The sequence below is a fragment of the Manis javanica genome, chromosome 7 (genome assembly GCF_040802235.1).
Source record: "Manis javanica isolate MJ-LG chromosome 7, MJ_LKY, whole genome shotgun sequence".
Classification (NCBI taxonomy): domain Eukaryota; kingdom Metazoa; phylum Chordata; class Mammalia; order Pholidota; family Manidae; genus Manis; species Manis javanica.
Window position 1 is genome coordinate 64,183,243 of NC_133162.1, and position 14,062 is coordinate 64,197,304.

Sequence of the window (14,062 nt, forward strand, 5' to 3'; positions counted from 1 at the left end):
CTCAATTATACTTTATTGTAATTATGACTGTCCCAGCTGCAAGAGAAGCTGAGAAAGCAAGTATCTGGCATTTTTAACTCCTATAGGAAAAGGCAGTTTTGCTCATATTCCCCAGATGTATAAAAATATCAGATGCCAGGTGGCCAAAATGAACTCAGTCTATTTTGACCTTCATGCTAGGTTCTATTGCTTAGAATCATTTATTAAATACCAGGTCATTTATCCAAGGTCAAGATGGTATACATAAGTTCTTAAAGACTCTACGATTCTATCATGAAAGGTTTAAAATATCTGTGGCAGAAGGAACTTCCAAACACTCTTAACATATAAATTGAGTTACTGGGAAGACTCAGTATCCAATATTTAAGTTAAAGCCACTGGATTTATAGTTAGAATTAGGTCTTCAATTTTTCATTTACAGTGTTGAAGGTTTCACTTATTTATGTGTGACTAGAAAGGGTAAACGGCGTACATGTGTTCAACTGGAAAAATAAAAAGTCCCAGAGTTATGTGAACATATTCTCATAGAAAACAAAAACCTGTAGTCTTTCTCTGTGAACTATTAATACATTTGTGCTGTGAGGTGAAATGCATCCCAGCAGAAGGACATCAGCCAAGAGGGGGAAGAGCAGTTATAAGTGAGCTTTATCTATTTTAAACTCAACTATAAAAAGAGCACCTAAAATACCAGCAATCCAGCTCCTAACTGTCCTTTCTGAGTAGTGGACAGTTATTCCAACTCCATGACTAACGCCCAGTGCCCATCTTAAACTGGCCTGACGCTCCGCTCCGTCACTGGTGCATTCCAAGCCCGGTGGGTGGTTCGTAGAGCGTGGCTCCCCAGTGTGGGAACTTCGTGACATCTCTGAAGCAGCCAGGCTCTTTGTGACCAAAAAATATTCTTGGGGAATTTATCTCCAGTGCTTAAAGAAACCACAGAAAGACAATTAAGAAGCTTTCTTGCCCAATCATTTTGGCTTGTAAGCAGAGGAATTCTCCTACACACGTGACATGCACAAAACAGTTTGGTGACATTTTTCACAGTTACATCAAGAAGGAAAGTTGAAGAGAAAATGTAAAAGGTCAGCCTGCTGGTTGCCTATTTATTTTCAAGCTATCAGACAAATTTGTCTAATCAGAAATTCTGGAAGAGCCACTTTAACATTATGGGATGAAAATGTGGTTTCTTCAACCTCAGGAGTAAAAATACTGTCAGTTATACCACATTTATTCCAATAATCGTTCAAATAGTATATCCCTAGACATTACAGATATACAGAAATGGCCTCAGAAGGATTATCATCAACCAAATAGTGACAGCTGGCCCACAGAGGAGGATTATAGTTTGTCAAGAGAAATATGCCTCTCTGCAAGCAAAAGATACAAGATGTGTTCTCCCCCAGAATTTGTATAATAAGTGATAGGAAATTGGGAAGGATTTTAAATGCAGCAGAGAGCTTGCCATTTCACAGCATGATAAATTTTTTCATAAGTAAGTACTTAAATGCATAAATCTGTTATAAATGATTAGGCTTCCATATAGCAAGGCAAAAAGTAGGGATGAAGCTGATGGACTCTGAAGCCAGATTGCCTGTGGTCAAATCCTGTCGCCTCTGCTTCTCAACCATGTGACTTCATGAGATTACTTAATCTCTCTGGGCTTCCATGTCTTCTGTAAAAGGGGGACAGTAACATTCCTTAAGATGTGGCACTGTTTGAGGATTAGAAGAATGTCTGGCATGTAATAACTGCTACACACACAGACACATTTTATAAAATAAGTAAAACTTTAATGTCTCTGAAAATATCAACTTCATTTTTGGGGGAAAGTTTTGTTGAGATATAGAAAAAACTAAGTACTCAAAGACTTATCAGTATAAAACATTTCATTTCTCAGATGTCACGGTAATACTAAAATTTTGCTACTAGATAATCCTGTAAGCACATAAGGGAATAAAAACATACAGAAAAACTCTTGAGGCAAATATTTAAATATGTAGTGAAGTGAAAAGCACCTAGTTACTTGAAGCAAAAATTAATTAAGGCAAGGTACAACACTCATCTGACATCTTTAATTTAAAGCAACGTGATATGAATTGGTAGGAATAAAAATGTGATCACAGTCACAGACATTTTAATGCTGTGAGCCAAAAAGCCTTCGTGCTAACACTTACAACTGAGAAAGTCTCAAGTTGATGCCTGTAGAATTTTAACAGTGAAACTAGAAGGTATTTTACTTTGATCTTAAACAACAATCAGCTATCATGTAAAACTTCTTTAAACAAATAATATGTCTTGAGAATGCACATAGAAAATATTTGGAAAAGCAGGCAAATTCAACTGTAACTACTACAGATGGGTGGGGTGATGCATTGAACAATTTTTACCTTTACATTACTGGGATTTTTCCTACAACCTGTATCATACTATAAAACTTTTCAAAGTATTTGTTGAATAAATTAGCAATGACTATTGATTACTACTGTAAACTGGTCCCTTATATTTTCCTTTCTCTAAAAAATCACAATAAAGTATAATGAAAGAGCTCTGGATATGCCTAAGTGGAAAGTAAATTTACCCTTCTCCACCAAATGAACTATTTCAGATCCCTCGTGGTAGAATACGCGCATACTTCTCTTTGGGACCCCTGAGGTTACTTTTAGGTCTTCAACCTCTAGAAAAATAAAAACAGCACTGCAAGAAACACTAGTGCTATTCCTCCCTGAAGAAGACACTGGGTTTGCTAAGGTTTGTCAGAGCACAAGGGGAAAAACAGAAGCCAGTTCTGTTTGGACTGAGAACATCATTGCTCCCCACAGAGATCCAACATTAGTGAATACCTCTCCCTATCTTGTTAGCTTTGCAAACAGATTAAAGTCCCTCAACTAGCTATCTCCAAAATTAGTCATCTGACTCTTTCAAATGTTAATCTTCACAATATCTCTATTTAGGGGCTCACATTGCCTTGTCTAGTAGCACATGACACAGCCTAAATCCAAGGAGACAAAAAGAGAATAACTACTAAATAGATACCACATGTCAGGACCTGTACCATGCATACTTGATACATTACCTCCTTTAATCAAAAGCCAGTATTGTTCCCACTTTCTACATGAAAAACAATGGTTCCAAGAAGTCAAGCCATTTGCCCAAGGTCCCAAAGCTAATGAGTCATAGAGCCAAGCAGACCCCTTACCATGACACTGCATGGACTTCAGTGTTAAATCAGAACCCTGGATTCAAATTAGAGTTAAATCCTTTGATGATCAGATATTGTTGAGTTTGAATGACAACAACAAAATTCATAACCCCTTATATTTCTCCAGCACTTTACAAGTTTTCACAATGAAGCCCAAATTATCATATTAAAATTCACATAGAAGGGACTTTGACTTTTATCGTGTGACCAGGCCACCAGTCTTGTCAAAGACAAATATGCTCCTTAATGTGAAGCAATTTTGAAAATAATTGTGGAACTCAAACTAAAGATGTTTTCTTCTCTCCGTACAACCCATTGTGAATTTGCAGGAAAATGGACAGAGAAAATACGGCGGCCCTCCCCCTGGATGGGATGCTGCAACCCCAGAAAGGGGCTGTGAAATTTTTATTGGAAAACTTCCCAGAGACCTTTTTGAGGATGAACTCATACCCTTATGTGAAAAAGTGAGTCCAAATTTAACATAAATATTCTTAGATTTCAAGGAAAATATACTTTCTCTTGACTTTGAATTCACACTCATTCTTCTTGCTCAGTGAGGAATTCTCTTCCAACCTGCTATTCCTCACATGGACAAAGTTAAAATGGTCCTAGCTGTTAATGATTGTGCCCTTACTGTCATTGCCTTGACTCAGCTCTTGGTCCTGTTACTGACAGCTGGAGCTACCACTGCTAGTGACTTTCAAATCTGTATGCTGATCCCCTTTCTCCACTGGCAGAGCCATCTCACTGCAAACTCAGCGTATCTCTCAGATAAGAATAACACTATCACAACCTGTCTAAAAAAGGTATTGCTCCAACTTAACATTTTTATGTGGTTTTATAAAGTGCAACAATTTCACATAAAAGGAATATATACTCTTGTCAGGAGTCAAACATGTGCCTATACATACTGATACAGAATGAAATTTCCTTCTATGAGTTTGAATTTGTCTACCCTAATACATCAACAAGATAGTAACATGGGCTCTCAAAGTCATTATATACTTAAGAAATAAATTTCCTCAGTTTTAATTCCCAATAAGTTATTAAACCCAAAATAAAGGGGAGAATGCAAAATTAAAATTTTTCAATTTACCAAGTAGTGTTTAAAGCAACCACGTTCCTAAAAAACTTAGTAAAAATGGGAGTTATTTCTTCCCCTAAATGCCAAAATCAGTTGTGTATGTGTGTGCACATGTGTGCACGTAACTCAGCTTCAGATTCAGAAGTGCTAATTTTTTTTATAATCTCATTTAGCATGTGCATAAATTATGAGAACTTAATCCTGTAAGAATTCTACGTACTACATTCAAGTGTTTCTTGGTGTTCGAAAATGAACAGTAAGAAACAGTTGAAACATAGAGATGAAACAGGGTTTAACTCTTTCCTAATGCACCCAGAGGCAATAAGTGTTCATCACTGAATACCTCGGAGGAGCAACTGAGCCAAGGGGGACCACCCACTGAGGTAACAGCATATACTCATATGCTGAACGACACCTCTTCTCTCCCTCAACCCCATGTGCCTCGTATCTATTTGGGCCACCCTTCTTACTGCAGGCAGCAATAATAAACTGCCGAGTCTGGACTGCCAGAGAACATTTAGGGTAGCAGGAGGGAAAGCAGAAAAGCTGTAGCCAGAAGAACAGAGTGAGCACCCTCCTACCATGGAGGTCCTGCCCTGGGTCAGTTGTCTAAAACTCGCATGTACCCTCAGCCTAAGGAGCTGAGAAAATAGCGGGGCTCCCATATCACCCTCTGAAGCACATCATCTGTGCTCATCTTGATGTCATGATTGGGGAAATGACAGCCAACAAGTCAGATTAGCAAGGTTCCAAATGAGCATTCCTGGTTTTTGTTTTAAACATCAGTGGTAGAGTATGGCCAGCTGAGTAAAGACACAACTATGGAGATTTCAGAGGCCAAAATAAAGCATAAGGACAAATCTATCAAAAGTTGTCCTTCTGATGACAAACTTGTTTTCAAGTCCCTTAGGCATGGTATAAACCCATAGATGTAATTGTGTGGTGAAAGGTCATTTGCTCTGTCCAAAAGATATTCTATTAATTCAGGTTGAAATGCCAGTTGTACTTGACTTTTTTTTTTTTAACTTGACTTTGCCCATGTCAGATAACAGATCTGATCCCAACATGAAAATATGCAAACCATTCCACATGGGATGCAAATGCCAAATATGGCAGAGACAGACATCAGAAAATATTGTGTGTTTTCATTTGGAAGGCAGATGGATAAATATGAATTCTCTCTTTTTCTATTACTTATAGATTGGTAAAATTTATGAAATGAGGATGATGATGGATTTTAATGGCAACAATAGAGGATATGCATTTGTAACCTTCTCAAATAAGCAAGAAGCCAAGAATGCAATCAAGCAACTTAATAATTATGAAATTAGGTAAGATACATCTCTTCTAGATGAAAAGTGAATCAGACAATGTACCTGTATCTGTTCTTCTATCAAGTTTGTTAAGTATAGTATATGAGAAAGATAGCCAAACCAGAAACAAAAATCTCAGTTATTTTCCTTTGTAAAAATCAGTTTAAAGGCATATTTCGTATCAATACTATATAAAAGGTGCCAACCTAACCTATGTAAAATATCCTAAGAAACAAAATTAATTTACTCATTTCATAAATATGTCCTAGGCCCCAACAAAATACTAGAAATATAAAGGTACATTTTCCTATTTCCACAGGAAGCAAATGGACATAAGATTATTGAAAAAAATATGAAAAAATAAAACTGGTATGGGATAAAATTGTGAGAGGAGGTAGCTACTCTAAATTGATGCATTTAAGAAAATATTCTCCAGGGAAATAAACTTTGTACTGATACTTGAATGGAAAGAGTGAGCTATGACACACCTGGAGGAAGATGATTCCCAAAGGTCCCAAAATGAGAACAAGCTGGATGTGACAGAAAGTCAGCTACAACACAGTAGAGAGAGGAAGGCTGAAGACCCATGTACTCCATGATTAAGAATTTTGGTTTATTCTAATAAAAAAAAATCATAGGAGAATTTCAATTAGATTCACCCTTCTCAAAATGACTGGCTGTTGGGTGAAGAATGGACTATAGCAGGGTGAGGATTGAAGGAGGGAAGCCAGTGAGAGAGCAGTGGCCATAATCTAGATGGAGACAGGATATGATAGTGCTGGCACAAGGGCGTTAGTGGTGGAGTGGGAGGGGATAAAAAGGGCTCAGATTTGGGATATATTTTGTCAAATACTGTGAGTGAATTTAGAATTCAGAGAAGAAACTGAGGGTTTGCATGAAAAGACTGGGAGAATAGCAGGAAACATGAAAAGCACAGCTTGGGTTCAATTTATACTTCCAGGTGTACATTAGTCATCCCGGGGAAATGTTGGAGAGGTGACCATCTGGACGTTATTGTAGTCAGGGGAGAGGCCACAGTTGGAATATAAATTTGGGAGCTGACCAAATACAGGCAGCATTTAAAACCATGGGACTAGTGAGGGTTCCAGGGGGTAACTGACCCTGTATAATCAGTAACTGGTTTTTATAACCTGGAAATAGGGCTGAGTTCTAAAACTTTCACTTTGGGAGGGAATGGTCATAAATCCTTTCTTAAAAAGAAGCCCTGGGCCACCTGGAAGAAAAATTAGTGCAGCAATTAAAAAGCAATAGCTTTGGGGTCAGACAGGCTTCATTTGAGTGCAAGCAATGTAACCTGAGTCTCAATTTCCTCATCTATAAAGTGGGGATAACAATACTCATTTCGCTGGTTTTATTGTGGAGATATTATACAGATTTTTACTATTTAGTTCAGTGCTTGGAATGCAGTGATAGGTTAATGATAGCTTTTCTTAAAACCCTTTAGCCACAAAGATTGATCAGATTAGGCAACTGCTAGTAGCCTGGCCATTCAGTCCCAAAGTTAGATTCTGGAACAGAGTCTTAGAGAAAATATAAGGGAGGCTGCCTTCCCGCACATGTCCTCATGGATCCAGAAGAACTCTGTCTGTTATATGGAGAACTGTTTGGTGTAGGATTAGGAGATCAAAGCACAGGTTCCTTTGGACAATTCCTCTAACCTCTTATGCATTGGTTTTATCATTAGCACCTGATCACATGGAGATGTTCTGAATAGCCATCGTATGAAATAATATGCATTAAATTCTGAACATCAATTATATGAAATAATACATATTAAAGTATTTTGGAAAGGGCTACAAAAAGCTATACTTTAATATCTTTTTAATATTATAGTTATACAGTTTCAGAGATTGGAAGAATCCCCATTCCTTGGTCTTTCATGGGACGCAGACATTGTAATAGTAAGGGTTATTCCAAAAATGGCATTTAAGTTGAGATGGGTGTAGAACTGGCCATGTAGAAAATCAACAGGGTTTACTGTATCTACTGAAAATATAGTCACATACTGGGGCCTGTTCATACTGTTTGAAAATAGATGGGGTATGAATAGTGAATACAATAAATCTACTATGGTGCATTGTAAGTAACAGTACCTTCTAAATTTCAGTGTCTTTATCTATAAAATAGATAAAAATACACAAATTTCACAAGGGTATTATGAAAAATAAATGAGATAATGCACATAGAGCTCAGTGTCCAGCATATCAGATGCTCTATAAATATCTGCTGCTGTTTAGAGTGGTGGCAGTAGTAGAGAAGGAAGAAGAGAAATATAACAAAGCATTTGGAAAGAGAAAGTTGGTGAACAAAATTCCAGTTGAAGTTCAGTTTAGATGCTAGGAGCAAGGTGAAGACACAATTACTTTAAAAATTAAGAGGTAGGATAAATGGAATATAAAATAGCAGAAAAGATACCCAAAGCCCACCTCACCAACTTCCACTCTGCCAGAGAGAACCTTTCTTACAGAGAATAACCTTTGATTTGCTCTTAGCCACTATTTCTCAGGGGATAGTTAAGGTTCTTATCCAGAGAAGACCTACAATTATCCTATCATCATCCTCCTCATCAAATATTCACTGAGAATTGTTTAAATACCTGGCTTCTGGAGACATTAAAGTCTTGCCCTCAGCTTTTGAGAGATGGCTTTTTGTCTCCAAATGATTCTGGGAAAGATGCCTGACAAGCCATAGAGACTGTAGGCTCCCCCTGCTGGTAACTGATATTAATTGGCCCTCTACCAAAAATAATTTCTAAATAAGTATCTTGAAATGGGGGAGGGCATTAAATTAAAACAAAAAAACAAAAGATCACTTTCAGAACCCTTCCCTCCCCAAAGAAATACCACATTCTTAGGACAGTATTCAGACTGAGAGGGACCTAGCACAGATCTGGTTTTGTGGCCCTCGTTCTTCAGGAAAGCACAGAAGACAATCAGGGCAGTGGCCCAGTCCTGGCCAGAATGCCTACCGCAGAATGGAGAGCTACTAATTCCAAGAAGTCAGAGTCATCTCCCACTCATGTGACCGAGCACCTGTATATGTCGTGAATGAGTAGTTTCTGTTAAAGGATCTTAACTCATTTTGAATAAATTCGTGTTATTGCAAAGTCACACAGCTTAATAGATTATGCAAAGTAAACAGCAAAAAAAAAAACCCACAAAGTAATAAAAGTTGAAAACATTCCTCCATAACTCCATTGCCCAAAGATGATCACTAGATTCTCTATATAGTTTTAATCAAAATGGCCTTTTCACACACTTATTTTAGGGTCTCTTTTTAATCCAGCAGCATATTGTGAACTGGCTTTTTTAACCAATATTCTTTTAATTTTTTTTTTAATTGAAGTATTGTTGATATACAATCATATTGGTTTCAAATATACAACACAGAGGTTCGACAGTTACCTATATTAATTAAATCCTCATCCCCATTATGCAGTTGCCATCTGTCAACACAGGAAGATGTTACAGAATCACTGACTGTGTTCTCCATGCTCCAGTATTCGCCTACGTCACTGTGTGTAATGACCGCTGAGCACTCTGCAGTGAGTGCCCATCATTTGCTTACCAGTGATTCTCAGCCGGGAGCAGTACTGTCTACCCTATGGGACATTTAGAAAGAAGATGAGGCATTTTGGGATGAACTAACAGTGGCTGTTGGCATTCACTTGGCAGGGACCAGGGATGACAAATCTACTACAGTGTACAGTGAGGAAGTGCCTCCAAATCAGTGTCATCTCAGTTGAGATACATTAAGCCAATCCCATATGGCAGGATACTTCCCTCTTTTCCAATCTGGGGACTGTTTTAAATAATAGCAGTAAATATCTTTATATAAAATTGTTGGTGCTCACATCTATTTCCCAAGGTCACTTTCCCAGGAGGGGCATTATTTGGCCAAAGGTATGCACACAAGTCTTCTGATACATTTTGCCAAATGTCCCCCAGATAAGTTTAATCAATCTACACTCTCCCAGTGAAGGTATTAAGTCCACTTGATAATAAGCAACAGTGTATAATGGAAGGAACGCTAACAATAGATTCCCTTTTTGGCTGGAAAAGAAAGGAAGCGACAGGAGTTGCAAACTCAAAATACCTCCAAATCCAGGCAGGTTCCATGAGTAATGTGGGCCACGTGCAAAGGCTTCCGTATTGGGGATATACTAGGGAATGGTGAAGATTGCTAATACCTGATGCATTCACGTCTATTCTAAAATAATAGATGTTACTCAGCTTCAAATAATTTTTGTTCCTTTAAAAATGTAGAACCAGTGTTGACAGATCTTCCAATTTCTCAAAAGCAGCCTCAACTGTCTAAGAATAGCTTAAACACTATGAAGACGAAACACCCCACACCTGCAGGCCATAGAAGGTCCAGGGCCATACGTTTTCCACTTGTCTTAAGCCTTATTCACACCAGGATTCAAACACCCAGTCAAATCGCCGCTCTTTTGGCAGAAACGGGCGCCTCCTAGGGGTCTGTGCCAGCGTGGACAACTGCCGGTTGTTTGTCGGCGGGATCCCAAAAACCAAAAAGAGAGAAGAAATCTTATCAGAGATGAAAAAAGTCACCGAAGGAGTCGTTGACGTCATCGTCTACCCGAGTGCTGCAGATAAGACCAAAAACCGGGGCTTTGCCTTCGTGGAATATGAAAGTCACCGCGCAGCCGCCATGGCGCGGAGGAAACTCCTACCAGGTAAGTTAGCACCACCTCCTCAAAGGTGAGGCTTCCCCACTCTGTCCTGTCTGCCTCAGGGACTATGCTTCTTAGCAAAGGAAACAAATGTTTGTTGTTCTTTTCTTGCTCTCTGTCTTTGGTTGTGTGATATTTTGATTCTGTCTCCTTATCTCATAGGACATATTTCAGTTCCCTGAAGTTTTCACAGACTGTGTTCTGAAAAAGATTCATTTTATGCATTAAGTCTAGTGTACTTAATGCACTGGAGAAATCCAAAACTTTACACTAAAACATTCCTATATTGAATTCTTAAAGGGAAGACTCTTAAAAGTAAATATATCAATCAACAATTACCTTTATGTATAGATTTTATCAAGCCTTATTAGAAATAGGGTATATTATCTATTACAATGTAGAAATAATAAATCTGCAAGTGATATATTATCCCAATGACAACAAGTGACATACTTCTTTAAGATTCTAATGATTTCTATCTAATTTGAGGGGATAAAATAAGTGTTGTCCATAGAAAGTCATCTTTGTTTGGAGATACAACCACAGAGTGGGTCTCACTTGGGCCACCAACCATCAGTTCCTGAGCTTAAGACTCCACCAAGGCATTCCCGCAGATCAGCCTAGGAAAAATGTAAAGCCCTCTGCTTGCTCTAAAATATTCACTGAAGCTTTCAAGAATGACAGCGTAGACACATTGGAATCAACTCTTCTCCAAACATGGGAAAGCCAGCAGAATTAGAAACAAAGCAAAACAGGAACCAAAGCACCTAGATTTATGTTGCCCTCATACACATTCTTAAAAATGAAACAAACCAGTAGGATCAGTCCTCTAGAAATGTTTTAAATTGTGAGGTAGCACCTGAGCTTACAGAAGATTTTTTAAATATTTTCATGAAAGCAACTTAAAGTGAAAAGATGGAGGTCCTGCCAATGGGTTTCAGCCCTGGGCAAGTTCACTGTGGGTTCAAGGTGACCAAAGGAATGACAGTGGAATGTTCTTGGGGTGAAAGGGTTATACCCAACTTTATTCCCATGATGGCAGGCCAGTCACTAGAATCCTGTCCACTCAGAGCGAGTCTGTATGCAGCAACCCGGTCTCTGCCTCTGGGCCCCTCTGCCCGCACAGCCATCTCAGTCTCTGTCCTCAGCACTGCCCCCACTCCAGTCTCGTCTCTGCTCTCCTGCAGCCATGCAGCCGCTGTGTTGCCCAGAGAACTGGGCAGAGCTCTTAATAGAGTCAATAACGAAATATTGCCCACATGTGTGTAGTTAACTAGCCAACCAGGGCCAGGTGAGAATCCTGACCATAGGAATCTCCACTTTATCCACAATGGGACAGCCCCCAAAATAGCTAAATCTATTCAAGAGTAGGTATTTTTAATGTTGAAGTTTCCATTCACCACTCACTACCCACAGGTCAAGTCGTCTGACTCACAGTGCATAGAATCACTGCAACTCCTCATGGGCACATCTAGCTTCTCAGTGACCTGAACTTAATATCTGGTTATCCTCTTCAGTTCTTCTCTCAACACCAAAAATTCTGCCATAGAAAAGTTCCTCATATCCACCTTGTTCTCAGGCCATCATTGTAGTCTAAGCACATGTATTCCAGCCTTAGACTATTTTTTGCAAGGACTCCTAATCATGCTCCCAGGTCTGCTTTCTCTTTGATGTACCCCACCCTTGGAATACTCCATCCTGAATATTACCAGTAGATTAGTTTTCCCAAAATATCATGGCACCCTTTCAATAAGTTCTTGCAAATATTAGGAATCCAGTCTCTAGTTGTTGATAGGATGAATGCTGTCACTCACTTGTCAGTTCATAAATATTCAAGGAAGACAAAAGCAAACTAAAAAGCTTCTGCACAAAAGAAACCATCAATAACAAAAAAAAGCAAATGATATATCCAGTAAGGGGTTAATATCCAAAGTATATAAAGAATTCACACAACACACACATACACACACAGGCACACACAAACCAACAAATACCCTGATTTTAAGATGGACAGAGGAACTGAAGAGACATTTTTCCAAAGAAAACTTAGGGATAGCCAACAGGCACATGAAAAGATGCTTAACATCACTAATTATCATGCAAATGCAAATCAAAACCACAACATCACACCATACCTGTGAGAATGACTATTATCAAAAAGATGAGAAATAACAAGCATTGGGGAAAATGTGGAGGAAAGGGAACCCTTGTGACCTGTTGATGGATGTAAACTCCTCAAAAATTTAGAAATACCATACAATCTAGTAATTCCACTTCAAGGCATTTGCCCCAAGAAGACAAAATCTGATTCAGAAAGGTATAGACACTCCTATGTTTATTACAGCACTATATACAGTAGTCAAGATATGGAAGCAACGTAAGTGTTCATCTATGGATGAATGGATAAAGAGGATGTAATACAGAGATGCAATGGAGTATTACTCAGCCAAAAAAATGAGTGAAATATTTGCCATTTGCCATAACATGAATGGGCTTAGAGGATATTACACTAAGTGAGGTAAGTCAGAGAATGACAAATATATGATTTCACTTATATGTACAATCTAAAAAAATAAAGTGAACAAATAGAAATAAACTCAGATACAGAGAACAAATCTATTGTTGCCATAGGAAAGAGGGGTGGAAGGATGGGCAAAATAGGTGAAGGGCATAAAGAGGTACAAGCTTCCACGCATAAAATAAATAAGTCACAGGGATGAAAAGTATAGCATAGGGAATATAGTCATGAATACTTTAATATCTTTGTATGGTGACAGATAACTACACTTGCGATGAATATTTTATAATGCATGCAACTGTCAAATAATAGTGCTGTATACCTGAAATACTGTATATCTGCTATACTTCAATTTTAAGAAATAGATGCCACCAAAAAAAAAAAAAATTTCACCAACTCCTTGCTGTATGAAACAAAGAGTAAACCTCTGAGCCTGTCATTCAAGGTCTTTCATCTATGACCCCAAGCCTTTATAGCCATATTTGCTACCCTCTATTTCCCAATAAAAACCCTCTTTTATATCAGGACAACCTCCCCAGTGCCCTAGACAACAACACGTGAAGTTCTGTGTCCTTTATTCCTAATGCTGTAGTCACTACTAGACTGACCTGTCCTCCCCATGCTCTCTGCTGACTCCTGGCATTCAAAGCCCCAGCTCAGCCACCACCTCCCTAAGGTGCCACTATTCCAGCCCACATTCATCATTATCATCCTTAATTATCTATTTTAAAAAAAAGATATGTACATCATTTGGAGATTGGGGAAGATAGTAGAGAAAGAGGGTCGAAGTGGGACAATGATAGTTTTTAAGGGCCTGTGTTCCTAGAGAAAAAGAACTTCCTGATGGGCAGCTTCCCCTCTTAGTGGAGTTACACAACATTAACACCCTACTTGGCTGATTTCAGGTTACCAAGGTGACAAGAAAACAGCATATTGATGGAGCAAATGAGCTTCTTTCTATACCTGAGCTGAGCTGACCAGGTCGGGCAGGGCTGAGCAGTGGAGCTTCAGGAATTCTCAAGCACGTTGCGGCTCTGCAACTGCCCAGGGGCCTGACTTTTCCCTGTAGATTTTCTGCCCAGGATCCAGCAGTATACAGATGGCCTCACTATCCCTATCCACTATCCATCCGCCTCCCGATCTGAAGCAGCCCGCCTTGCCCTTGGCTCTTACATTGGCTTCAGCTGAGTTGAGTTTCATTCAGCTGGCTTTTTAATCAGCTGCCTCATCAGCT

General features: G+C 38.8%; 1 protein-coding gene across 4 annotated transcripts in view; it reads left to right on the forward strand.

The window, feature by feature from the left end:
• The window catches only part of A1CF (APOBEC1 complementation factor), an 85,004-nt gene that overhangs the window by 35,341 nt on the left and 35,601 nt on the right, over positions 1-14,062 (forward strand). For all 4 annotated transcript variants that reach the window (XM_017659607.3, XM_073241046.1, XM_073241044.1 and 1 more), the window contains 3 exons: positions 3,529-3,663; positions 5,484-5,614; positions 10,075-10,313. In XM_017659607.3, coding sequence (XP_017515096.1) covers positions 3,529-3,663; positions 5,484-5,614; positions 10,075-10,313 — 505 coding nt within the window. The remainder of the gene's footprint in view (positions 1-3,528; positions 3,664-5,483; positions 5,615-10,074; positions 10,314-14,062) is intronic.